This window comes from Amblyraja radiata, chromosome 18, assembly GCF_010909765.2.
Source record: "Amblyraja radiata isolate CabotCenter1 chromosome 18, sAmbRad1.1.pri, whole genome shotgun sequence".
Lineage (NCBI taxonomy): Eukaryota > Metazoa > Chordata > Chondrichthyes > Rajiformes > Rajidae > Amblyraja > Amblyraja radiata.
In genome coordinates this window covers 40,820,372-40,848,039 of record NC_045973.1, presented here as the reverse complement: position 1 = coordinate 40,848,039, position 27,668 = coordinate 40,820,372, and the positions used below count along the sequence as shown (strand labels likewise).

Here is a 27,668-nt window from a genome sequence, read left to right as displayed (position 1 = left end):
AATTATTTTCTTTTAAAAAATCTAAATTCTTTTTGGTAACTAAGAACTGGATACATACTTAACTGTTTACATAATAAATGTTTTAATGTGCTTTACACTTATTTAATTTTATTATTTGACATTACAATCTTAAAAGAACGGAGTGCAATGTCAGAGCACGCCTACCAGCAAGTTTATAACTTGTCTTTTGTACAGTGAGCTACCTGGGAGTGATGGGAGAGTGTGGAAAGAATGCTGGCAACTGGTGCACAAATGCCTGTATTTCCCAAAAGATCTGCTACTGCATTTTGCAATTTATACTCACAGATTTTAGATATTCATTTTCCATAGATGATAGTTTTGTGATAAAGATATCAAAATCCAACTTTCAGTTGAACATTTTTATGCAATTTACAGAACAAGTAAACATTTTCTTGACATGACCACATTTAATAAGAAAATAAATATTGATTGATTACCTTGCCATATCTGTACAATACGTTTTCTACTATGCTGCCAAAAAAGTGCACATTCTCCTCCATTTTCTTGGCACTGGCCTAAAGAAAACAAATTCAAATAGTTCCTCGTGTTCACATTTATAATTTTGGTGTTTTAAATCAACCCTTTGTCATTTGGAATTTAAAGGCAAATCATGTTAGACTAACATGATGGGATCCTTTCATGAAATAGTAAGGATAGTTGAAGCTAGTGCAATTGACAATACATGTGCTTTCTAAAAAAGACGTGTGGTAACATAGACTAGATTTGTTAACAAATTTAAAGCTCATGGGGCTAAATTGGAATTTTTTTAGGGGGCATTTGGTAACGTGATAATATGTCTAAATTCAATTTTAGATGACACTTAACTCAACATTAATTGGTTAATGATTCAGTTAAACTATGTTTCAAATCCACACATTGTCATGTATGTTTGCTGCTAAAGAAAATAATAAACCATTAATTTACATCCTCAGTAGAAATCTACTGATTTTGATCAGCAAAACTGTTGACATGACTATTTGCCTATGACATTTTCTTTTACAGAAGCATATATTTTGTGTTTCCCAAGAATTTAAGTGTTCAATTATGTAATTTGCTTGATGGTCTGCTCTGAATGATAATTATTAGCTGGTTATTATGTTACACCCCAAAGAAACAACACTTGACAGATACATTTGCATTCAGAAACTTTGACATCTCAATAACTACCTCTAAACTGGGATGCACAACACCATTTTTGCCCGTGAGCCCATAATCCACTTTTGTAAGGGATCCTCCCAATTTTTTCCCTAAAATCTCCAACACAACTCCGATATTTCCTTTCTTCATCTCTCTGGAAGCAAATAGAAAAAGTGTGTATTTAGAAGTGCCCGTAGTGGCCTGAAGAACCATCAAAAAGACACAATTGTAACAATGCAGAACACATTGAATTTCAACTCAGTTATACCAGATATATCAAATTCTGAAGCAAGACTTTATTTTCCTCCCACGAATAATTGAGATATTTAAATTTGCTCAAATTTTAGCTTTGCATCAGTTCTGCAACCTGACTTCAAATACATTCAACTAGGTTAAATTACAGAATATCATAGAAGAAAAATGAGAATTAAAACCAGTGACAACGGCACAGTACTCTCATAGCAAAGAAGGGTGAGTTGAAGATATAGTCAAAGATACCACTGATAGATTGTCAGATTTGTCTCAACTAAACAGTGGTTGAGGATGGGGAGGGTGCTAATATTTAGGATGTGCTTTAGAAGAAAAACCTTTAGAACAGAGCGAAAAAACATGTTTACACCAACTTACTTAATTTTTCCAGTGAGTATTTTTCCTGCATGCTGTAATCCAGTCAAGCCCACATACATCCGTAGAATTTCATTAGTACCCTGCAATACATGAAATATAATTTTATCTGTCGGAAAATGGAAGCTGCCAGCTTTAAAATAAATACTTTAATTGTGGTTATTTGGTTAAATATGTTAATCCAGCAAGAACAAGCACTATTTTACTTGTGCAGAACAGCCACATTTCACAATTTGTTGGTTTTCATGATCACAATCAGTATACTGTTGCCAAACACAACAGCTATACCACTGAACTGGGTGCGTCTTGCATTCATCATTATATATGTGCATATTCAGCATACACAGAGATTTATGATGCCTCCACAAGGCTTTTTTTTCCAAATTGAGAGTCTGTGTGTATTTAAAACAATAAGCCCCATTGGTTAAAGAAAAATCACAAAGTCTGCATATTTATGAAGCTTGCTCATAATATTAATATCAGAAATATTTTATCACAGGTTAAATTGTATTGGATCACAGCATTGGACTGCAAATTGTTTAATGAATAAGGGAAGGCATTATGTTCCTTTGCTGCAGATGTTCATGAAATAAAGTCATTCAAATATACCATAGACTGCAAGTTCTATTCAAAGAGCATAAATACACTGTATTTTTGAGCTGTAGAAGATCGGTCCAGTTTGTCAGGCATTTACAGTTTTGTTACATACATTGTTTGGAAATATATCGATTGCATATAGAGTCATACAGCACAGAAAGAGGTCCATTGGCCCAACTCATCCACGCCAACAAAGATGCTCCATCCAATCTAGTCCCATTTGCAAATGTCTGCCCCATATCCCTCAAAACCTTTCCTATTTACGTACGTCAAGTCTTATAAAGTGCCATAAAATGTAATTTGTGAGTCAGATTTGCAAGTTAAGTGAAGTAACAGCTACATATTAAAAACAAATTTATCTTTTCCAATTTAAGACTCACAAACTAATTCCGTTCATTATATAGGTGACAAAATCCACAAAAATATTCTATTTTAAAAAAAAAAAAATTTTAATTAGAAGTTAATACAGTACAAAACAGTACAGTGGAACCTAATTTTAGGTGCCAACTATGTCATACCGTAATCCATTCTATGTACAACCTCTAGTTTTATGTTTTGAGAAGGAAGTAAGCAAGACAAGAAAAAGAAAACAATAGAAAGGGGAAAAAGAAGAAAAATAGATGGTAGAGAATAGAAAAACATGAAGTGTGTATATAAAAAAAAGAAAAAGTGGAAAGTAGAAATAGGAGAGAAAGGCCCCTTAAAAGAGAAATTTTCAAGTCTTTATTCGGAGACGTAGATCTATCCGCGGCATGAACTGAAATCAGCAATCTTTACGGTACCGCTGCATCACATGATTCCAAAAAGTCGATGAAAGGAGACCAACTCCTTAAGAATTGGTCATATTTATCTATTAGTCGGAGTCTCATTTCTTCAAGGCGTGCTATGTCCATCATATCCCTAATCCACATTTTAACAGTTGGTATGGTTGTATTTTTCCAAAATTTAAGTATCAATTTCTTTCCAATTATTAACCCATAATTAAAAAAAACATTTTGGTCTTTATTTAAATTGATATCTTCTACTATTATTCCAAATATAATCCATTCCGTTTTAGGTTCTATTGTGGACTTGAAAAGCTTCGTAAATATATCAAATATATCACTCCAAAATTTATTCAACTTTGTACATCCTACAAATGAATGTGTTATATTAGCGTTTTGAAACAAACATTTATCGCATCTGGGAGAGACGTTTGGATAAAATTTATTCAACCTCGTTTTTGAATAATATAGTCTATGTAATAATTTGAATTGAATTAAATTATGTCTTGCATTAATAGAACAATTATGTGTGTTCATCAGATACTTTTCCCATCTATCCTTCGAGATCTTTATCATTAGCTCATGTTCCCAATCTTCTCTTAGTGCTTCTGTTGAGGGTAATTCTCTATTTAATATATTATTATAAAAGTATGATATTAATTTTTGTGAATCAGCCTTAATATTCATTGCTTCTTCTAAAGGGTCTAAAAATAGTTTGAAATCTATGTATATATTTCTTCATAAAGTCACATATCTGTATATATTTAAAATATTGATTATCCTTCAGTTTAAATTTTAATTTTAAATGTTGAAATGATAACAGTTTGCCCAATTCATACATATCCCCTACTTTCCTAATCCCCAGTCTATCCCATTGTTGATATGTTTTGTCGATGAGAGATGGTTTGAATGAGGGGTTGTTCAATAGTGGGGTTAGTACTGATAGATTATTTAATTTCAAGGATACTTTTATTTGTTTCCAAATTCTTATTGTATTGTGAATAATTGGGTTCTTCTTATATATACTATTCAATTTTATCGGTGAGAGCAAGATCGTTCCTATATCGTGCGGATAGCACTCCTCTTTCTCCATTCTTATCCACTCTAACTGCTGAGTGGAACTATCCAACCAGTACATTATGTTCTTAATATGCACTGCCCAGTAGTAATACATAAAGTTAGGTAATGATAAACCCCCAACTTCTTTAGGTTTACACAAATGCTTTCGTTGAATTCTGTGTGCTCTGTAATCCCATATAAAATTAGTGATAGTAGAATCTAGTTTTTTGAAAAAGTATTTTGGAATATATATTGGGATCGCTTGAAACAAATATATTAATTGTGGTAAGAAAGTCATTTTTATAGCGTTAATTCTACCTATCAATGAGAGCGGGAGCGTTTTCCAAAATTTAATCATATCATTCAGTTTATTTAATAGTGGCATAAAATTGGCACTAAATAATGGTTTGTGTCTTCTCGTAATTTGAATACCCAGATACTTGAATTTTTCTGTTGCAATTTTGAAGGGGAATTTTAGTAAGTGTCTCGAATCCTGTGGTTTTAAAGACATTATTTAGCTTTTATTCCAATTTATTCTATATCCTGAAAAAGAGCCGAATTCCTCAATTAATGTTAATAATGTGGGTATACTCGTTTGTGTATTAGTAATATATAAAAGGATATCATCAGCGTATAATGAAATTTTATTCTTTGAGTCCTTAGTGTTATATCCGTGAATATTCGGGTGATTTCTAATCCTGTCGGCCAGCGGTTCTATCATAAGGGCAAATAGCAATGGTGATAAGGCACAACCTTGCCTGTTACCCCTTGATAAGTAAAATTTTGGAGATAGCATATTGTTAGTTAATATTCTTGCCGTAGGTCTATCGTAAAGTAGTTTAACCCATCTAATAAAATTCTCTCCCGTATTAAATTTTTGGAGTACCTTGTATAAATACTGCCATTCTACCTGATCAAATGCCTTCTCTGCATCCAGCGTAACAACTGAAATATCTTCATTGTCCTCATTGTGAGAGTACATTATATTGAAAAGCCTTCTCAAATTATTAAATGATTGTCTTTTGGGTATAAATCCCGTTTGATCCTTATTTATTAAATTGTTAATATAATTATTTAGTCTTCTAGCTAGAATCTTTGCTAAAAATTTTTGATCCATATTTAGAAGTGATATAGCTCTATAAGAACCCGGTTCATCTAAATCTTTATCTTTTTTTGGTATAAGCGTTATTGTTGCTTCTGCTAGGGTTTCTGGTAGTTTATTTTCGGTAAAAGCCTGCATGTATAAATTGAATAATCTTGGTACAATTGACTTCTGAAATCTTTTATAAAATTCATTACTAAGACCATCTGGTCCTGGGGTCTTCCCATTTTTCAGTGAGTTTATTATTTGTTTTATTTCTTCACTAGTAATCCGTGCTCCTAATTGCTCTTGTTCTAAACTATCCAATTTTGGGAGATTGCAATTATCTAAAAAATTTGTAATTTTACTAACATCTGTATTTATTTTAGATGTATATAAATTATGATAAAATTGGGCAAACCTCTTATTAATATCCTTTGGCAGTGTTAGAAACTCACCCTTATCCGATTTAATTTTAGTGATAGTTTTTTCCTTTTCTTGTTGCTTCAGTTGCCTCGCAAGTAATTTATGTGGCTTATCCCCAAATTCGAAGTGTGCTTGTTTTGTAATTTGGAATAATCTTATTACTCTTGCCGATAGTACTCCGCACGATATAGGAACGATCCTGCTCTCACCGATAAAATTGAATAGTATAATATATAAGAAGAACCCAATTATTCACAATATAATAAGAATTTGGAAACAAATAAAAGTATCCTTGAAATTAAATAATTTATCAGTACTAACCCCACTATTGAACAACCCCGCATTCAAACCTTCTCTCATCGACAACACATATCAACAATGGGATAGACTGGGGATTAGGAAAGTAGGGGATATGTATGAATTGGGTAAACTGTTATCATTTCAACAATTAAAATTAAAATTTAAATTGAAGGATAATCAATATTTTAAATATATACAGGTATGTGACTTTATGAAGAAATATATACATAGATTTCAAACTATATTTTTAGACCCTTTAGAAGAAGCAATGAATATTAAGGCTGATTCACAAAAATTAATATCATACTTTTATAATAATATATTATATAGAGAATCACCCTCAACAGAAGCACTAAGGGAAGATTGGGAACATGAGCTAATGATAAAGATCTCGAAGGATAGATGGGAAAAGTATTTGATGAATACACATAACTGTTCTATTAATACAAGACATAATTTAATTCAATTCAAATTATTACATAGACTATATTATTCAAAAACGAGGTTGAATAAATTTTATGCAAACGTCTCTCCCAGATGCGATAAATGTTTGTTTCAAAATGCTAATTTAACACATTCATTTGTAGGATGTACAAAGTTGAATAAATTTTGGAGTGATATATTTGATATATTTACAAAGCTCTTCAAGTCAAGAATAGAACCCAAAATGGAATGGATTATATTTGGAATAATAGGAGAAGATATCAATTTAAATAAAGACCAAAATGTTTTTTTTAATTATGGGTTAATAATTGGAAAGAAATTGATACTTACATTTTGAAAAAATACAACCATACCAACTGTTAAAATGTGGATTAGGAATATGATGGACATAAGCATGCCTTGAAGAAATGAGACTCCGACTAATAGATAAATATGACCAATTCTTAAGGAGTTGGTCTCCTTTCATCGACTTTTTGGAATCATGTGATGCAGCGGTACCATAAGGATTGCTGATTTCAGTTCATGACGTGGATAGATCTACATCTCCGAATATAGATTTGAAAAATTCTCTTTTAAGGGGCCTTTTCTTCTATTTCTACTTTCCACCTTTTCTTTTTTATTTTATTTTTTTATTTTTATTTTTTATATCCACACTTCACATTTTTCTACTCTCTACCATCTATTTTTCCACTCTTTCCCTTTTCTATTGTTTTCTTTTTCTTGTCTTGCTTACTCATAACATAAAAGTAGAGGTTGTACATTGAATGGATTACGGTATGACATAGTTGGCACCTAAAATTAGGTGCCACTGTATTGTTTTGTATTGTATTAACTTCTAATAAAATAAACAAAAACAAAAAAAAAAAACAAAAAAAAAAACTCTTGCCGATAGTATTCTATTGATTTTATATTTCAATAAAGTTATCTTATTATGTTTATCTATGGTTGGGTCAGTTGCATTGTCCAGTTCTAGTAATTTTATTTCCTGTTCTATACGCTGAAGTTCTCTTTTATTTTCCTTATTTTGAAAACTTTGGTAAGAGATTATGACGCCGCGAATATATGCCTTGAAGGTTTCCCATAATAGCGGTGCAGAAATACCCGGCGTGTCATTTATTTCGAAAAAACATTTTGTTTGTTCTTTTATATACTCATAGCCCTGCGGGTTATTTAATATGTGTGCGTTGAATCACAAAAAAGGTTTTATACCCGGCATTCCCTCAATTTTAAGTATAAAAGTCAATGGTGAATGATCAGAAATAATACTATTATGATATGATGGTTTATTCGTATACGGGATTAATTTTGTGTCCAATAAGAAATAGTCAATTCGTGAATAAGTATTATGAACTGATGAGTAAAATGAATATTCCCTACCACTTGGATTTGCTGTTCTCCAAACATCAGCTATGTTGTTATTTTTTATATAAGTATTTAAAAATTCACAGGTCTTAGTTTTAACAAGACGCTTCCCTACCTTTATTGATTTATCTAAGTATGGGTCTATAACACAGTTAAAATCTCCCCCCATTATTATATTTTGATAATTATGCTCTGCGATTAAATCTATTATTTTCTTTAAAAATTGTGGGTTATCAAAATTAGGCACGTAAATATTTATCATAGTTAATGGTGTATTGTAAATTTCTCCCGTGACTATAAAAGTATTCTATTACATACAAAGATTCTATCCAAAGAATTACTTACCATTTTACAACATGCTTAATTGTTATGATTATATTTAGCATCCAAACAAATGAAACAAATGTATCTTACCTCAAATATCTGAAGAATTCTGCTATCCCTAAGGTATCGTTCATAAGGATAATCTTTTATATAGCCTAGGCCCCCTAGAATCTGCAGTGCTTCACTTATGCATGTCCATGCTCCCTCTGAGCTGAAAATCTGGTCCAAAGACATATTCAGTTAGAACTTATTTGGATGCCACTCTGCATATAGTTAAGTTTAGTTTATTGTCACGTGGACCGAGATACAGTAAAAAGCTTTTGTTGCGAGCTAACCAGTCAGTGTAAAGACAACACACGATTACAATTGAGTCATTCACAGTGTTCAGTACGAGTGGAGATTTAAAAGTGCTGAGTGACTAATGTGTGATTGCAGGTCCATTTCTGTGACTAGCACATAAAGAGTCGCCTGGGTTGGGTGCCATCTGAGAAGATGCCATTATTCAGTCATGTTAAATCATCAACAGAAGAAAATAAGATGCATTATTTTAAAGTGTTAAATCAAGATTGCAATTTACTAGCACTTCCAATTGTTTAACAATTGAACAATGTTACAATGATGGCTCTTTGTAAATATATTTTTATATTTAATGAAGATATGAATGCTTTGGCATCATACTGTATGCAATTTTACAGGAAGAAGTAAGGAAAACTTTACCTAAAGAGCAAGCATTCAATTCAGTACCATTCTTAATAGCAATAGTTTTGATATGTCACCTATTATGACCTTTGCCTCAACAGGAAAATCATGGGAAAGTAATATTTCTTAATTCCAAACAGTTGCTTCAAGATTGGCAAGGAACATTATAATTAAATCCGCAGATATTAATCCAGTCATGTAGTTTATTTTTTGACCTTACGAGCAGTTCAAGTCAAGTCGTATTTATTGTGGATGTACAAGTATGGTGAGGTACAGGTACAATGAAAGACTTGTTTGCAGCAACATCATAGACACGTACACTCAAACAACACTCAGACCATCAATTATAAATAAAAGAGATCTATAAATTATACGTTAGTAAGAAGAAAAGGGATGTGCAAAACAATACATTACTGCAAAAACACAATTTGAAACATTCACAGTAATGCAAGAGATGGTTCATAGTGCATCCTGGTGACCACGTTTTCCAGTACAATGGAGGGAGGCCTCCTTGACACCTCCCTGATGTGGTCACTGGGTGCCCTCCAGCTGCTTTATGACATCCTTGTTTCAATGCCGAGCTGCATAAGTCTGAGACAATTCACTGGTCAGAAGTAAATTAGTTTTGGCCATACTTGGAGTCATAGAAACAAACTGCACAAAAAAAGCCCTTCTGCCCAACTCGTCTTTGTTGACAAGGATGGTCCAACAAGACTAGTGCTATTTGCCCCCGTTTAGCCCATATCTCTCTAAATGTTCCTATCCATGAATCTATCCACATCTGTCTTTTAAATGTGGTTATTGTACCTGCCTCAACTACTTCCTCTGGAATCTCATATACCCACCACCCTCTGTTCGGAAAATTGCCCCTTGAGGTTTGTTTAATCTTGCACCTCTCACCATAAACCTCTTGATACCTCTAACCTGGGGAAAAGATCATGTGCATTCATCCCTATTCTCTGCAAGATTTATGCATTTAATAAGATCACCCTCAGCCGCCTGAGATCCAAGGAAAAAAAGTCCTAAGCTGCCCAACCTCTCCCTATAGCTCGTAAATCTTCTAACCATTATTTGCATCTTAATTGCATTTTCCTATAGCTGGGTGACCAAAACTGAGCACAATACTCCAATTCAATTCAAAGGCAAGTTATTGTCATGTGTACCTAGTTTAAGAGAATATTTTTGAATTTCAATTAATTACCTTAACCATGGCTGCTTCCAGAGAACAGTCTGGCTCTCCTGGCCGGTCCATCATTCCTGCAGTCAAGTAAGCCATGCTCTCCATTACATATGCTTGCAAAGCCATCAGAGCAAATTTCTCCTAAAAGAAATTGCAATTTCTATGAAAACTGATTAAAATTGATCAGATAATAAGCTGCGTCGTGCTCAATCTGGTTTGCTGTCATTTCAGGATGCTCATACTTTTATTGTTGCCATTCATGCCTTTCACAACTTAGTGGGTCGGATCAGCCTGGCTGCTTGGGTGCTGTGGCCATCCAGAGAGAATTATGCTCTATACTCCAGCCAGCCTGTCAGTTCAGTATACTGGTGTTCTCTATAGTGATGGCCAGTAGCAGAGGAAGAGATCAGATTCAATGGCATCTGACCTCTAGTTCATTTATTTAAATGTCTAAGTGTAAATGTTTGAGACAATTCACTGGCCAAAGATGAATCCGTTTTGGTCCTTCTTCTTAAGGTGCCTTACATTGCTCCTCCCACACTTAAAATGCAAGAAGCAGAATCAGTCATTTTAAAATCTATGATTCAGTATCCAACTAAAAAAATTCAAATTATTAATTTAAGCCCTACAAACACAATAAACTAATCAAGTTTCTCAGTCACAAGTTATTGGAAAACAATGTTGATGCCAATTCCACAATGTGTGAAACTTGTAATGATACTTCTGCAAATATCTTCATTCCAAAGCTTGTGATGAATGGAGGAACAGAGTGAGCAAGGTTACAGGTTTTCCAGATATGTCTCATGAATCTCTAAAAGTTTAAACATTTTGGTTGTATCTCGTTTACCAAATTCGCTTGCTTCCGAAGACATCTGAAATGAAATTTATTGTATTTACATAATACACGCTGAAAATTACAATTAGTTTACGCAACACCATGAGCCAAACAAATAATTTCCCCATGTTCCATTTCCAAATGCAATAAAATAACGACAATAACTTTAGCAGAGATTATAGAATACCTCAGAACAAAGATCAATCCTGTGATTCACATTCTTGATTTCATTCTTGCAGTCTGTGCCCCCTTTGACTTTATACTAAACAATCATTTACTATTTGGGGAATGGGTCAGAAAACAGTGCATTTCAAAAAATTGGAGTATTGCGTCAAAAAACACAGCCAGGTTAGTTTTCTTTCAATTACTCTCCTACATTTTATTCTTCTTTATTTCATGGAATTTAGCAGTGAAAAGCAAGAAATGTTGTTTACAATCAGACACATTGCCAATAAGAATAACATTTGATATTAGGAAGGTAGACAAAAATGCTGGAGGAACTCAGAGAGTGAGGCAGCATCTATGGCGAGAAGGAATAGGCGACGTTTAGGGTCAAGGCCCTTCTTCAGACTGATTATATTAGGAAATATCAGACTGATATTAGGAAACTGCCAGGTAAACTTTATTTTTATCTTCTACATTAATTAAAGATAGATTAAAGTATCGTCATTAATGCGATGAGGTGTTGTATGTTGGGAAATCTAACATGGGCAGGATCTACACAGTGAATGGTTCGGCTCTGGGTAGTGTTGTAGAGCAGAGGGATCTAGGAGTGCAGGTGCATAGTTCCTTGAAGCTGGAATGGCAGGTGGATCGGTTGTGCAGAAAGGCTATTGGCACATCGGCCTTCATCAGCCAGAGTATTGAGTATAGAAGTTGAGAGGTCATATTGCAGTTGTATAAGACGTTGGTGAGGCTGCATTTAGAGTATTGTGTTCAGTTCTGGGCACCGCTTTATAGCAAAGATGTCAAGTCAAGTCAAATCAAGTCAAGAGAGTTGTATTGTCATGTGTCCCAGATAGGACAATGAAATTCTTGCTTGCTGCAGCACAACAGAATATGTAAACATAATGCAGAACATGAGATAAAAGTTCAGTGTGTCTATATACCATAGACCATATATATACACACGGTAAATAAACAGATAAAGTGCAATAGGCTGTTATTGTTCGATGACGAGTTTGCTTGATGGCGAGTTTAATAGCCTGATGGCTGTGGGGAAGAAGCTGTTCGTGAACCTGGATGTTCCAGATTTCAAGCTGTACCTTCTTCCCAATGGTAACGGAGAGATGAGTGTGTGGCCAGGATGGTGTGGGCCTTTGATGATTATAGCAGCCTTTTTGAGGCTGCGACTGCGATAAATCCCTTCAATGGTGGGGAGGTCAGAGCCGATGATGGACTGGGCAATGGTCACAACGTTCTGCAATCTTTTCCGCTCCTGGACGTTCAAGTTACCAAACCAAGCCACAATGCAACCAGTCAGTATTCTCTCTACTGTGCACCTGTAGAAGATCGAGTCACCTCCGATCGGGGATTCCCTCACAGTCGGGAGATCGCAGTAGCACTAATGCATTTAAATGCGTTAGCAACTCGCTACTTACATCGTTGGTTTCTGCAGATTCTTTAATGCAGGTGAGCTCAGAAATACTATATTTGAAGATTTTCTGTTGTGCCGCTGGCAAAATGTTGCCGCAGGTAGGTGCCATCTTAGGTAGTCCTAAGATGTTGTCAAGCTGGAAAGGGTAGAGAAGATTTACGAGAATGTTACCACGACTAGAGGATGTGAGCTATGGTGAAAGGTTGAGTAGGCTGGGACTCTATTCCATGGAGCACAGGAGGATAAGGGGTGATCTTATAGAGGTGTACAAAATCATGAGCGGAATAGATCGGGTAGACGCACAGAGTCTCTTGCCCAGAGTAGGGGAATCAAGAGCCAGAAGACATAGGTTCAAGGTTAAAGCAAAAAGATTTAATAGGAATCCAAGGGGTAACCTTTTCACACAAAAGGTGGTGGATGTATGGAACTAGCTGCCAGAGGAGGTAATTGAGGCAGGAACTATCCCAACATTTAAGTAACAGTTAGACTGGTATATGGACAGAACAGGTTTGGAAGTATATGGACCAAATGCGGGAAGGTAAGACTTGTAGATGGGACATGTTGGCCGGTGTGGGCAAGTTGACCCTATAAATTTTACCTTGTTCTGTCAATGTTTTGCCTATAACCAGTAATGATAAAACAAAAAAAGGACCCACCTGTATCAATCCAAACTCACTCAGCTTCCTGTCAAATTGTTTGCGGGTATCAGCAAATGCTGCAGTCAACTCTACACAAAACACAACAAAAATTGAAGATTGTATTTGCATAAAGCCTTGTAAACAAAACTAAACGGGAGCAGGAGTGGGTCCTCAGGATCCTGTTCTCCCATTTAATAAGATTATGGTTGATTTCATCTTGGCCATACCCCACTATCTATGCACAGCCATTGATTCTTTAAATGTCTGTAAATCAACTGGATATATTCAATAACTCTACTTCCTCTCCTCACTGAAAATAAATGGCTCCTCTTTCCCATATGAAATAAGCGACGTCCTATTATGTTGTTAGTTCTAGATCCCTCACAGGGGAAATATCTTCTCAACAACCACCATGCACATTGAAAAAATTATATTCTAATCGAGCAGATTCAGCATCGCTTCATGAGTTTTTCTGGGGAGGAAATGTTAACCAGATTGGATAACAGGGGATGAGTAGATTGTATTTGGACTTACAGAATATGCTTCTCAAGATTTAAGCCATAAGGTTAGAGCCCATAGTATCACTTTGGTACAGATAAATGAATGACCAACAGGCAGGAAGCAGGGATGTGACAGGCCATAGGACCACAAGAAATAGCACCAGGAACCGGAGTAAGCAATTCAGCCTCTCAATCCTGCTCCACCATTCAGTAAGATCATGGATGATAGGACTTTCTTTAGGTCCATCTTCTTGCCCATTGCTCATAATCCTTAATTACCTTACTGACCTGAACTCGGTCCATCTCAGCCTGAAATCTACACAAATGATCAAGCACTGGATTCTCAACTTCTTCTCACAATCTACATGGCTGATTGTTAAAAAAGGGTTATCTGGTTTATGTTATGGAAAAATTGTATTCCATCTTGGATAGCGTTATGGTAAGATAGATATGTAAGTAAGTTTCCAAATGATGTGGAAATTGGTTATGTGGTAGAGAGCAAGGAAGGTTGTCGCGGGCTACGGCATGTTATGGATCAACCGGAAAGTCTTCAGCTGACCTCTTTAGGTAGCACATTCCAGACTTCAATCATCCACTGTGTAAAATAAGGCCCTCCTCAGATATTGTCTAATCCTCCTACCTCGCAATTATACCTCAGCCCCCCCCCATCTAAGAATGGACAATAAATTCATTTTTGTCAGCGTTAAATAAAGAAATCACAGCTAAGCTGGATTTGGAGGTTATTGTGATCACACCCCCTCCATCAGGTCCATGCCAGCTCCCAGCAGAGCAATGCCATCAGTCCCATTTCCCTGCGTCATATTTCCCTGTGGACCTTCCCACGCCTATCAACTCTGCTTTGGTTCATTTGCCTGCACAAGAGATAATTTATAACAGCTAATTAACCAATCTTTGGGATATGGGTAGAAACTAGAGGTTTCAGGGAAAACAAGCAAAGTTCACACAGATAGTATATGCAGCCAGGCTCAAACCAGAATTGCAAGATCTGTGGGGGATGTAGTTCTCTGAGAGTTGTTACAACGTTTGATGCTTTTTCATCAATCAGTAATCAGTTTGCAATGATTCACGTTTTTTTTAATACTCACCAATAAGCTTTTTGATCATTCCTGCAGATGCACTACCCATGCTAAATCGTCCACTATTCAAGATCTTCATTGCCACCTGGAGGTAAAGAGAAATAATTTCATTCCAATCAAAACTCTGTTGCTTAAAGAATAATACTGCTCCATCAATTCAACAATGATTCTACTCATTTTGATCAGTTCTTATGTATTGGAAACAAGAGCCCATAGATTGTTTTATATAATTTTACTACCCCTCTAAATATCATTTTGCTGTCTATATGTTATATTTCTCCACAGCATATAATTGTTCATAACATCACTATATAAAGAGACAACCAACCATGTCATACATATTGCTTGGACACAAATAAAATTAAAGTAATTTACAATATATGGTACCAACAATGAGGAGCTTCAGTTACATTGTGATATCAGAGATGCAGAGATTGATCTTAGAGCAGGGAGAGTAAATGGAAAAGACATAAGATGGATGAAGGTCTTTGATAGAGTAAGCCGTTTCTACTGGCAAGAAAGTTAGGAACCAGAAAATGGAAATACAGGAAACTGTAGGAACTGAAATCAGGAATAAAAAGTAAATAGGTCGGAGTCCAGGTTGGGTGAGAAAGGGGGGGGTTTATGAGAGGTTTACTAAAATTGGGAAATTCAATGCTCACACCATTGGGTTGTAAGCTACCCAAGCGTAATGAGGTGCTATTCCTCCAGTTTGTGAGTGACCTCTCTCTGCTATATCCCTCTATTCCCTGCATAATCATTTGTCCATCTAAGTCCACGTGTCTATCTGCCTCCACCATCACCCATGGCAATGCGTCCCAGGCCCCAATTACTCTTTGTCAATGAACTTGCCCTGCACATCTCCATTAAACTTTCCCGCTCTTACTTAATAGCTATGCCCTCTAGTGTTGGACATATCCACTCTGGGAAAAGGTTCTGCCTGTCTACCCTATCTATGCTGCTCATATAATAACAGATTACAGTTATAGCAGACGGATGTAGATATATGTCCACGCCACCTCAGGCTCGCACCACCTCCCCCCTGTGTTTTACAACCCCGCCTGCCCACACTGCCCCCGGTTCACACCAACACCCCTGCTGCCCACACCACCCCCGGTTCCCACTGCCTCCGTGGCCACTTACAGCCCCGCCACCCCTGGCTCGCACCTGACCTGCTGAGTTACTCCAGTACTTTGTGTCCTTTTGTGTATTAACCAGTAACTGCAGATGTTTATTTCTATTACTTATACAATTATAATACCTAATGTGTAAGAAAGAACTGCAGATGCTGGTTTAAATCGAAGGTAGACACAAAATGCTGAAGTATGACCGACAAAACATCGCCCATTCCTTCTCTCCAGAGATGCTGCCTCACCCACTGAGTTACTCCAGCATTTTGTGTCCATTATAATACCTTACTCAGTTATTGCGTTTAATCGGCAATAACAAATACTATTCCCCTTCCTATGGTCTGTTATAACAAGGGCTTAGTGTACCTATCAAATCTTCTCTGAACCTTTGATGTTCCAGAGAAAACAATCCAAGTCTATCCAACCTCTCCTTACAGCTGAAACCCACTAATCCAGGCAGCATTTTGGTAAACATCCTATGCCCCTCACCAAAGCCTCCACACATTTTCTTTAATAGGCAACCAGAACTGCACACAATATTCCAAATGTGGCTTAGCCAAAGTCTTACAGAACTGCATCATGACTTCCTGACTCTTATACTCAAAGCCCCTAAAAATTAAGGCAAGCATACCATACCCCTTCTTTACCACCCTATCTACTCGTGCTGCCACCTTCAGTGAGCTAAGAACTTGGATTCCAAGATCAGTCTTTACATCAATGCTGTAAAGGTTTTGGGTTTGGCAAGGGTTTTGCCATTAACTGTATACCTATTCGGTAAGTTTCAACCAAGGCCCCCTCATCCTTCTCAGCTCCTGCGAGTTCAAGCCCAGTGCGGTCAAACACTCATCATACCATTTTGGTCTTGGCAGCAAACTTTAATAATTTTGTTTCGTACAATTACTAAAACTTTATTTCATTTATCACAGAATAATGCGGATTATTATATTTATTATACTTAACTATATTTAATAGGCATGCTAAAAGTATCAGGTTGGTTTAAGAGATCAATGATTTACAGCACTGAACTTCAAAACATGGTATCTTAATATTTTGCTTTAGAAACAAAAATAAAATGGATTTAAATGAATATTATACACTGGAATGACAACTCAATATAATATTTAACAAAATGTTTAGCTTTGAAATAATGCCATTAAAGAAAAAGCATTACCAACATTGAAAAAAATTAAATGAAATTAATTGCAATTTTTTACTTTCTCATGAAGCATTTAAAATATTTATTACATTGACAAAATATCTTTGAACTGAATTTTAAATTATTATTTTAACAGGCAAAAATAAATTTCTACATTATTTACCTTAAACCCACCACCTACTTCTCCCAGAACATTTTCTACCGGTACTTTGGTATTCTCAAAGTGAACTTCGCAAGCTGAAAATACAAAACTAACAGTTAGATTTCTGCATTGTTTAGAGGATTAAGGGGCTGGAAGAAATTCTAGAGATAGGTAGGGACAGAAACATGGAGGAATAAAGTGAGAATTTTTAGCAATGGAGATCATTTATGCCCCTCATAATTTTGTATACCCCAATCAGGTTCCCCCTCCTTTGATCCATGAGCTGGAAGAGAAATGATGGCACATGGATAGAAATGTAGTTGCAAAAGGCATCTAGCATAATTGAAATGCGATTTATTCCTTTAGTCTCATCTTACAACCACTAATTAGTTTGCAACATTGAGCCTTGGTAGACTACATTTAATCATGTAGCTTTAAAATGCCAGTTATATTGATTTGACTAACTAAATTGTTAAAGAGGATGTCTTGAAACTCCATTAGGGCAAGGACATTAGTTTCAATATTTGTAGGAATGGCCATTAATATGAAAACAGTAGAAACGTGATAAGACTGGAGAGAAGAAACATTCAAGAAACATCTGCATCTATATACGTCAATAATTGTTGGCAAAGAATGGGAGAAAAAAGCGCTGAGAAACATTACTCCACCAAAGTCTGTATTATGGAGCATATCTTAAAAGGCTCAGACATGCTCAGTGGAAATTTCAAGAATAAGCACCCAAAAGAACCAACATCAGAGGAAATATGGAAAAGCATTTCACAGCTTCTTCCCAAAGTACATGCCATATAATGTTCAAATATCTTTAGTAAATTACTGCTCTAAGTAAACATTACACTATTACTTTCATTAGAGCTATATCATGTAAAAGCAACATTGTTACTAATTCAGTATCAATCTGGGACAATTGGAAAATGAGTCCACATGTGCAATTCATTACATGATCATGGAGAATTAAAAATATATTTTGAAAAAGGCTATCTTTTCCCTCTGTATTTCTGCATTTAAAATCCAAAGAACTGTGTGCCCTGAAAATGTATCATCCATATATATCCATATTTTCTTTCCCTTTCCACATCTAATTTACATTTGTTTCTTGCTTTTCCTCTTTTCATTTGTCAACCTTTCAATATATTGGTCATTCCTTTTATTCAGATTCCAGATAGGTATTTGATTTCCACATACCATTATCAACTAACACTGTCAGTAGCTTCACCCACAGAGAAATGTACATGTGGAGGCGTCCACTTAAACAAAAACAACGTTGAGTTGCCTACTTCAGCAAATTGTTGCCAAATGGGAATAATGAACATGGTCAGCATGTAATTAAGATGCATTAAAATATCTAAAGCAGACTTCTGCAGACTAAAATATGGAACACTGTAACATTAACTATTGTTGAACATGTCTGATAAATTAATTACAAAACTAATCTTAAAGCATAAGTGTCTTTCAATTCTACGCACATTTTCCTTAGAGACTGAAGTGAACAGAGTGGCAACGTAAATAGTCCATTTCACCATAGAGGATTAAAAGGGAAACTAAGGAAAATATTTTACTAAAAACATCTTTGCCAAAGGCCATCTTGTGCTGAATTATGTTGGATGTGCCTGGTGGTTTGGACAGGAACCAAGCGTGTTCATCTGCTCCAGTCTCCGACACTACTCCATCTTGGGACACCAGAGACAGTTCAATGGAGCAACAGAGTCATTATGGGGTTGCTCAGCATTGCACTATAGAAACCACTCACTGATTTATGTCAGACCTAGCGAAGACCTTATTAAGAAGACCTTATTAATCTCAGTTCCGGAGGGGAAAAAAAATTTAAGTTGATTTTAATCATTTTGGTTTATTACCAGTTACCATAGTTCTTTTAAATCAGATTTGTTCTATTTTATTTACATCCATTTTAATAATTGTTGAGGCCACGTCATGTCTCACTGGATGAGTTCCAAGGAGTGCATTTTATCAGTCCTCTGTATTTAGCGCAGGTAAATGCAGGTGGACCTATATACGAGCTGAATCCAGCTCAATTCAGATTGTTAGTTAAACAAAGAATCACTAAGAATATGCAAAACAGGATTTCACCAATTCTGAATAAACTCAGTGAAAAGAAAAACGATTTCCTGACTAGATTTTCGCAAACAATCTCCAAAATGTAAACAGAATCGTCTGGATAGATTAGCAGGTGTCAATCATAGTCACTATTTACCAGATACTATAATTTTACAATATATTAAAAGTTTTTTTGTTACCAATTTATCAAAAGTTAGCAGCATACTTAGCATACAAAGTTAGCTCATCATATGTAATGAATTTGCATTCTGATTTTTATGGTGACAAGAAAATTAATTGCCTTCATGCCTGAATTAGAAATGTCTTACTATTTGATCCACGGATTCCTAGTTTGTCTTCTGGCTTCCCATTGGTAATACCACCAAATTTTCTTTCCACCACAAAAGCTGTGATCTTGTCCTTGGTTGTACCATCTTCGTCAACCACTTCTGTTCGTGCAAACACTGTAAAAATATCTGCAATGCCACCATTTGATATCCAGATCTGCAGTAGAAGCCATTGGGCAACATCAGGAAAGTACAATTTCAGAGAATAATGTTCTGCTAATTATCATTTTATTTCATTTCATGTTCTCTTGGAAGTGTGAAATTCTTTAGTTCCCCTAGTGTTTACACCATGTTCAAAAATTCAATTGTTTTTTAATGTCTCTGGTAGAAATATTTAGTTTAGTTTAATTTATTGTCACCTGTACCGAGGTAAAGTGAAAAGCTATTTTGCGTGCTATCCAGTCAGCAGAAAGACAATTCATGATTACAATCGAGCCATTCACAGTGTATAGATACATGATAAGGGAATAACGTTTTTAAGGCTTTTGCGAGCCAGGTTCATTTAGCTTTCAGTTTCACACAGTCGCATTCTTACCATGGTATATCCCTTAGCTAAACTACGGCTTGCCACGGTAGATTAATATATCTTACACTAGCAAGTTTGTACCAACGGAACTACACAGGATGTTCTTTTGGTAAATCATCAGTTAAAACATGTGGCCTATCTCACTGTAAATTCTAAACCAAAACGTTGAATTGTTTTCTAGAAATTATGAGCAAAGCCTAGACTGACCACAGTCTATCCGTTGCAGAAGAACCTCAGGCATTTGAAATTCCCTTTTATAACTTTTCATACCCATCTCCATTGACTTCGTCAAGACAAATCAGAATTGAGATGAGGCAGCACATTAACGAATAAAACCTCCACCAAACCAACATGCCAATTTCTGAAATATCACAAAAATTCTCTTAATTTTTTTTCTTGGAACTGAAATAACATTTGCCTATTTATGCTTTTACTTTACATTAAGGAGCAATTTACAGGACCCAGTTTAGCAGCATGTCATTGTAATGTGGCAGGAAACCATAACATCAGACGGAGCATTCAGCTAATACAGCACTTGAGACGAAGACATGACTCAATGTTGCGAGGAACAGTGCTAACTATCATGCTGCCTTTATTAGACTTCCCAATGTTTACAGGATAAATTCATAGTGAATTAAATTTACAAACTGTTCTCATTCCAGAGATTTGCACACTCAGAAGCACTTGGAATCTAAACAATGAGCAATATTAGGAAAACTTAACAATATTAGCAGCCAAATAAGAATGTCTGACACTACACATGCCATTGATTAAACCAGAGAACTACATTGTCTGTAAATGGATCAGCCACTCATCGATTTAAATGAATTGGCCATACGAAGCTCTCGCTTTGAAAAGTAAAATGAAAATTATGGTCCGTAACACAGAACGATGAAAAATAATTTCAAGTTTGTAGATTGTTAACACGAGAAGACAAAATATAATGGAATAGCTTTGATATAAAGATGATTTATAATGATATAAAGAAATAGATGAAATGGATATTTTAAATTGATTCTAAAATACAAGATTATAAAGTCTTGCTCAGTATTTTATTGGCATGATTCCTTTCTTAAAGTATGGAACTAGAAAAGAAAACTACAGGCTACCTACCTGTAGTTCCAAGGTAATTATTCTTGAATCCTACAATAACTCACATCAAACTAAACAAAAACATACGTTGAACAAAATTGTTTGAACACTGCATTTACCTTTGATCCATTGAGAAGGTAGTGCTGCCCATCTTCACTGAGTTTTGCCCTGGTCTGAATCGATGCTGCATCACTTCCACTAAACAAAAAATAATAAATATTTGTGATGCGTGTTAAAAGTTGGGACTCACCCAGAATTATATACTATCACTAAAATTACTTTCATTCAGTGGGGTGCATACCTTTTAAAAAACTGGAAAGAAAATGTATATAATAATGTGAGAAGACATCTCTTGATAAACTGGCATAATGACAGATTGTTCTTGTCGATACTTACTATTTTTCCATTGTCGATACATATGAATTTAATACAGGAGTAGATTATTTGGCCCTTTGAACTAGCTCTGCCATTCATCAAGATCATGACACATCTTCTACCTCAATCCCATTTTTATGCACTATTCGCATATTTCTCAAGTCTCTTGATGTCCATAAATGAATCAATCCCCATTCTGAAATAACTCAATGACTGAACCTTCAGAGTCCTCTCGGAGTAGACAATTCCAAAGATTTATCAGCCCCTATATGAAGAATTTCTTTTTTCAGTCACATTATTCTCAGACTTTTTTTTTTTTTTTTAATATTTTATTTTATTAGAAGTACAGTCATGTGGCACCAAAGTGCCTAATATATATTTTCATAATACATTTTATGTACAACTTCTTTTTTTTTTTTTGTTACATTGAAAAAAGATTAGAATAAGAAAAATAAGTTAGATAGTAAAGGATAGAAAGATGTGAAGTATATAGTGTGTGAAAAAAGAAAACGAGTAAATGAAGAAAGTTGAGAGAGAAAATTGAGAAAATAAAATAAAATAAAAAGAAAAGGAGATCATTATTTATAATCTTGACCAACCCTCGTCCAGTCCTGAAACAGTTCTTTTTTACAATTGTGTTGCACCATATGATTCCAAAAAAACGACGAATGGAGACCAACTCGTTATGAATTGGTCTGATTTATCCATTAGGAGGAATCGCATTTCCTCAAGATGAGCGGTGTCCAACATACTTGCAATCCACATTTTAAGCGTTGGTATTGATGTACCCGTCCAAAATTTAAGTATTAATTTTTTTGCTATTATTAAACCATAGTTAAGGAATAGATTTTGAGATGTTTTCAATTTATTCCCATCTTCCATTACACCAAATATAATCGTTTCAGTATTAGGTTCCATTCTTGTCTTGAATAATTTTGTAAATATTTCAAAAATATCATTCCAAAATCTATAAAGTTTTATGCAGGAAACTAAGGGGTGTGTTATAGTTGCCTTTTGGGCTAGACTTTATCACAAGTGGCGGATATATTTGGATAAAATTTGTTCAATCTTGTTTTTGAATAATATTATTCTAAGACTTGTGACTCCTGGACTTCTGAATCAGAGGAAACATTTTCTCTACATCTATCTTGTTACAATTACTATGTTGAGTTCTTTAAGCTTGAATGACATCTGACTCTTCTAAAAACCCTTAAGAATGCAAGCCTAATTTATTCACTCCCTCAGCATACAGCAAGTCTGTTATTCTTGGAACAAGTCCGGTGAATGATGGAGGGTATATCCATTTTTTAAGGAAACCCAAATGAAACACACTGTGCCAGGTGCAGGCTCACCAAGGCCGACATAATTGCAGTGAGACACATTTCTAACCCTTTAATTATAAATGCCACAATACTACTTACCTTCCAAATCAGTTGCTGCATCTGCATGACTTTGTGCACAAGGATACCTGTGTCACTAATCAACAACATTACCCAATCTCTAACGATTTAAAAAATATCACTGCCATTTTGTTTTGTGCACCAAGATGAATAACTGAATGTCTCATCTGTCATCTTTGTGGACATGCACACAACATACACACCTAGATTGCTTGCTTTAGCACAGATTGAGGTCTGTTTAATACCAGGGAATCCGAGAAGGTGGCTTGCATCTCCAAATATGACCTCTCATACAGCCAAGAATACCCGATTAGTTTAGATACAGCTATAAGAATAGGAACAGAAAATGCTGGAAATGCACGTCAGCCAGCATATGGGAAGATTAACCTCAGCTGTAATATTATACTAAACGTTATTACCATAAGTACATCTATTTTATCTCAGGTTCTCAGACTGCAGTTCCTCTATCCTAAATGGCCCATCGGAGAATGTCACCATGCTTAAAACTACTTCAAGAATTATTATACATGCACATTATTTCTGGCAAGATATTAAAGTTAAAACGCAGATGTATCCTTTGCATAGTTGGTATTATGCAACAGAAGTTAAGCTACTAATGCTCTGTTATTCTGGCAAAGGTTTGAAACCCACTGTTTTACAAATTCATCTGGAAAGATGAAACAAAATAGTGACTATTAAAATTGGCCTCACTTTCCAAGCCAGTTAACAATTTAAAGAGTTTGTGGAAAAGAGCAGCACCCAATCTTAGTAGCAGTACATGCTTTGATATTTTTCTCTAAAGCATTGTAATACATATATACATTGTTTAGTGTAATGATGCAGAGAAATGAAGTCTAAAAACATCACTGCTGATTGTACACACAGTATGTGTACATTCTAAATGCAAACACCAGGAGCCAGAGTCTAGACAGTCATTGTTTAATAAGATCATTTGCAAAAGCACATCTTGGTTATTAATAAACTGTTTCATTGTTCACTGTAGACCTTAAAATTCTTCCAAGACTACTCTTGTGCAAAATATTAAAATCATTCCTATGGATGACTCTTACAAATGCAATAATTATCAGATTCATATAGCTCGCTTCTTACCTTCCAGGTTCTGTGAGACAAAAAGCTGCAACGTGCTCTCCTGTTGCAAGCTTAGGGAGGTAGTTGGCTTTCTGTTCGTCATTACCAACAATCAAGATTCCCTAAACTCATACAAATGAACAAATATCAGTTAATGTTGCACACATTGATGCCTCATTTGCAATCAAATTTACCGAAGAGTACATCCAAATCGCTCATATAGTGACATAGTGCCATACCATCATGGACTCTGAGCAAATGCAACCACTTTTACAACAAAAAAAACAAAAAAACATTGAAACTAGTTTGATCAACATCAACACAAAGAAAAAATATTTGTTTCTAGACTTCACTTCCTTCCATTCCATCCCCTGGTGTCTCTCATCCCATGCAAAAAAAGTCTGATAAAATGTGCCAATTTAACAAGTCTAATATTATTTTAATATCTCCATTATTTTGTGTGGAATAATTGGGAAAGTGCCTAATTCTTGAGTTATTAATCTTGCGCAACCATGGGCAAGATAAAAAATACAAACCAAGGTCCTACCAACTATGTAACTGATATCGTAGGGACCATTCATAGAGGAGATTTATGGGTCTGTAATGTAAAGATTACAGCATGCTTCTCAGCTAAAATGGATTTGTCTGCTAACAGCATTAATTGAAAAACCAGGTTTGTTTAGAAAAAAAACCAGGTGCTTAGGAAAATATATGTTTTCACTTGGAAGAACTAGTAAATTATGAGGCCTCAGGACATACAGAATGGCCCATAGTACTAAGGCAAGACAAATCTTTTATCTCAGACATCCGAGAAGCACGGTAAAATTGAAAATATAAATGGATGCTGTGAGTACGCTCACTGGACTACACCTCAGACCACGAGTGCCCTAGAAAGGCATGAGACTCAATGTGTGTGTAGAAAGGAACCGCAGATGCTGATTTACACTGAAGATTAACCCCAAATGCTGGAGTAACTCAGCGGAACAGTCCCACCCCCACCTTAGTTCTCCGACTAGTTTCACTGTCCTCCTGATTAATTTTACTGTTTGTATGCCTCGTTGTCACCGTCTCTTCAGCCAACATAGCACCATTCTACATTTCCTAGACCATCGTCTGCTTTGATCTGTCATTTTCACACCTTGCATTCTCTTTTCTACCCTATATCTCCAGACTCCCTCTTCCCTGACTCTCTGTCTTAAGGGTCTCGACCCAAATGTCACCCTTTCTTTCTCTCGGGAGATGATGCCTGTCCCGATGAGTCACTCCAGCATTTTGTCCAGACTCAAGGTGTGGTTATTTTGTTGCTGTTTATTGTCGTTTTATTAAATGTTTTATTTCTATTTAAGTATTCTTTCTCCATCATTGATCTGAATCTTCAAAACCTGCTTGTTTCACATGGGATCACGTTTCTTTTGCTGCATGAATTTAAATTAATATTGAAAAATAAAAGATTGGGAAGAGACAAACTGGGCTAAATCAAATTATGCTTATTCAGTGACACCAAATAAGGTTTCACACAAGTATACAAAGTCCTGGAATAACTCAGCAGGTCAGGCAGCATTTCTGGAGAACTTGGATAGGTGGTGTATTGACAATATTTCACGTATTGAATGAAAGAAAAAAGAGAAATGCTGGCAGGAAAAGGAGCTGAATTCACATGTGAAAGCTGTAAGTATCATGAACTTCAACATAATTTTCAGTTAGTCCTATAGCTAAACCAATGTCCACTTAAGTTATTTCCTTAAATTTAAGAGCTTTTCTTTCAAAGGATATACTGATAAATTGTTAGGAGATACAAAGAAGCTAGTTTACAAAAAAAATAAAGTGCTTGAGTAACTTAGTGGGTCAGATAGCATCTCTGGAGCACATGGATAGATGAAGTTTCGAGTCAGTACCCAACTTCAGATCCATATTTTCCAGAGATGCTGCCTGACCCGCTGGGTTACACCAGCACTTTGTGTGTCTTTTTCTGATAAATTGTTAGCTTATTCTCAAATGTCTAATTCAAATCAATGCTTGAAATGTATTTAGCCAAAAGAATCAAATATCTCCAATACCTTCAGGCCAATCGCTTGATGCGCTGCCAGGGTAACAGCAATGGATCCGTCTAAGGAAGTAATCTCACCAAGTCGAGCATACATAGTGTTTGATAATCCAAGGCCACCTGCAGAGATCATGCATCAACAAATTTGCAGTCATTCTATTTTTGTCAAAACTTAAATCTAGTGGTTAGCAGACATTGATCTATTCGTTAATGTACAGCTACGCAAATGTAAATTATTCGACCTGCAAGGTTAGATTACCTGCAGTAATTTTGTTGTTCAACAATTATAAACTCACCGTACTCTTCAGGAATCTGTTGCCCAAAAAGGCCCAGCTCTTTGAGCCCTTTCATAGTTTCTGTCGGAATTTTTGCATCCAAATCAATTTTCTTTGAATCAACTGTTGAAGAAAAAGATCATTTTGATGATCATCTGAATATATACTGGCATGTCAAATATGCATGCGTCACTATCATTCAATCTTGCATTTAAAAAATGCACAGTATGGTGTTTCCACTGATTTTTCACTGCAAGTGAATTTTTAGAGCAGATTTTAAAACGCAAAAATTGAATTTACTCCATTATGTGCACAATGTTGCACAATGTCTGGTCCACTGGTTGTTTTAGTATGGCCCACTTGAGTGAAATGCAGTGGTATCCCTCTCTGAACATGATTCTGAAGCTAGATCGGCAATCTCCTGTGTGGTGCAGGACTTAATGTAATAGTAAATTCCACCCCACGAGAGCAAGTCTAGCTGTGTCTCAAACTACAAGAGTGCTTGGATGTTTGTGAATGTCTCTGCAATTAAAACATGAAAAGTAATCAGAAAATAAAACAATTAAGCTATAAAAGTTAAACAAATTCAAAAATGTAAAATGCATGACCTTTTTCTCTATTCCTCCCACCCACTATTGTCCATTGAAGGTCCCTTAAGGGCCTGTCCCACTATACGAGTTTACCCAAGAGCTCTCCCGAGTTTAAAAAAAATCAAGCTCGTGGTAAGTAAGTAGAATGTACGTAGCGGGTACGTCGGTGCTTGGGACATCTTTTAGCGGCTCGTAACGCTAACGGCAGGTACTCGGGAAACGGGGTAAGTTCGTGATCTTTTTTCTACAGTGTGAACAACGTCCACGAGAGCCCCGAGTACTTACGAACGGCTATTACCGTAATTCTCCGAGTTCGAATCAGGGGAAACTCGGGAGAACTCTTGAATTACCTCATACAGTGGGACAGGCCCTTAAATCTCAGAGTCACACAGCACAGGAACAGGCCCTTCGGCCTACAAAGTCCATCCCTACCATCAAGTCTTATCCTCAATTATCCCATTTAGGAGCAAGTAATCAGTAGCCTATTAAGTAACCTACTAACCCTTGGCTTGCCAACATTGTGAGAGTACCGGCTTCTGCCGACTTCGGAGGCAATGTGTTTCAGATTGCAACCACTCTCTGGGTTAAAAAAAAAATCATCTTCGTACACCATCTAAACTTCACGTTAAATTTGTGCCAAGAGGAAAGATTTCTATCTACCCTATTTATGCCTCATCATTCTATGTATCGTTATTATGTCCTCTAAGCCTCCTCTGCTCAAAGGAAAATAAACCAAGCCTATTC

At 35.8% G+C, this 27,668-nt stretch overlaps 1 protein-coding gene across 3 annotated transcripts in view; it reads right to left on the bottom strand.

The window, feature by feature from the left end:
• acad9 (acyl-CoA dehydrogenase family member 9) overlaps positions 1 to 27,668 on the bottom strand; it is a 61,796-nt gene that overhangs the window by 22,493 nt on the left and 11,635 nt on the right. For all 3 annotated transcript variants that reach the window (XM_033037212.1, XM_033037211.1, XM_033037213.1), the window contains 13 exons: positions 26,356 to 26,457; positions 26,073 to 26,179; positions 24,037 to 24,137; positions 21,271 to 21,349; positions 19,516 to 19,690; positions 17,135 to 17,208; positions 14,695 to 14,770; positions 13,107 to 13,177; positions 10,040 to 10,159; positions 8,230 to 8,358; positions 1,786 to 1,865; positions 1,189 to 1,312; positions 459 to 536 (listed from right to left, as the gene is read on the bottom strand). In XM_033037212.1, coding sequence (XP_032893103.1) covers positions 459 to 536; positions 1,189 to 1,312; positions 1,786 to 1,865; positions 8,230 to 8,358; positions 10,040 to 10,159; positions 13,107 to 13,177; positions 14,695 to 14,770; positions 17,135 to 17,208; positions 19,516 to 19,690; positions 21,271 to 21,349; positions 24,037 to 24,137; positions 26,073 to 26,179; positions 26,356 to 26,457 — 1,316 coding nt within the window. The remainder of the gene's footprint in view (positions 1 to 458; positions 537 to 1,188; positions 1,313 to 1,785; positions 1,866 to 8,229; positions 8,359 to 10,039; positions 10,160 to 13,106; positions 13,178 to 14,694; positions 14,771 to 17,134; positions 17,209 to 19,515; positions 19,691 to 21,270; positions 21,350 to 24,036; positions 24,138 to 26,072; positions 26,180 to 26,355; positions 26,458 to 27,668) is intronic.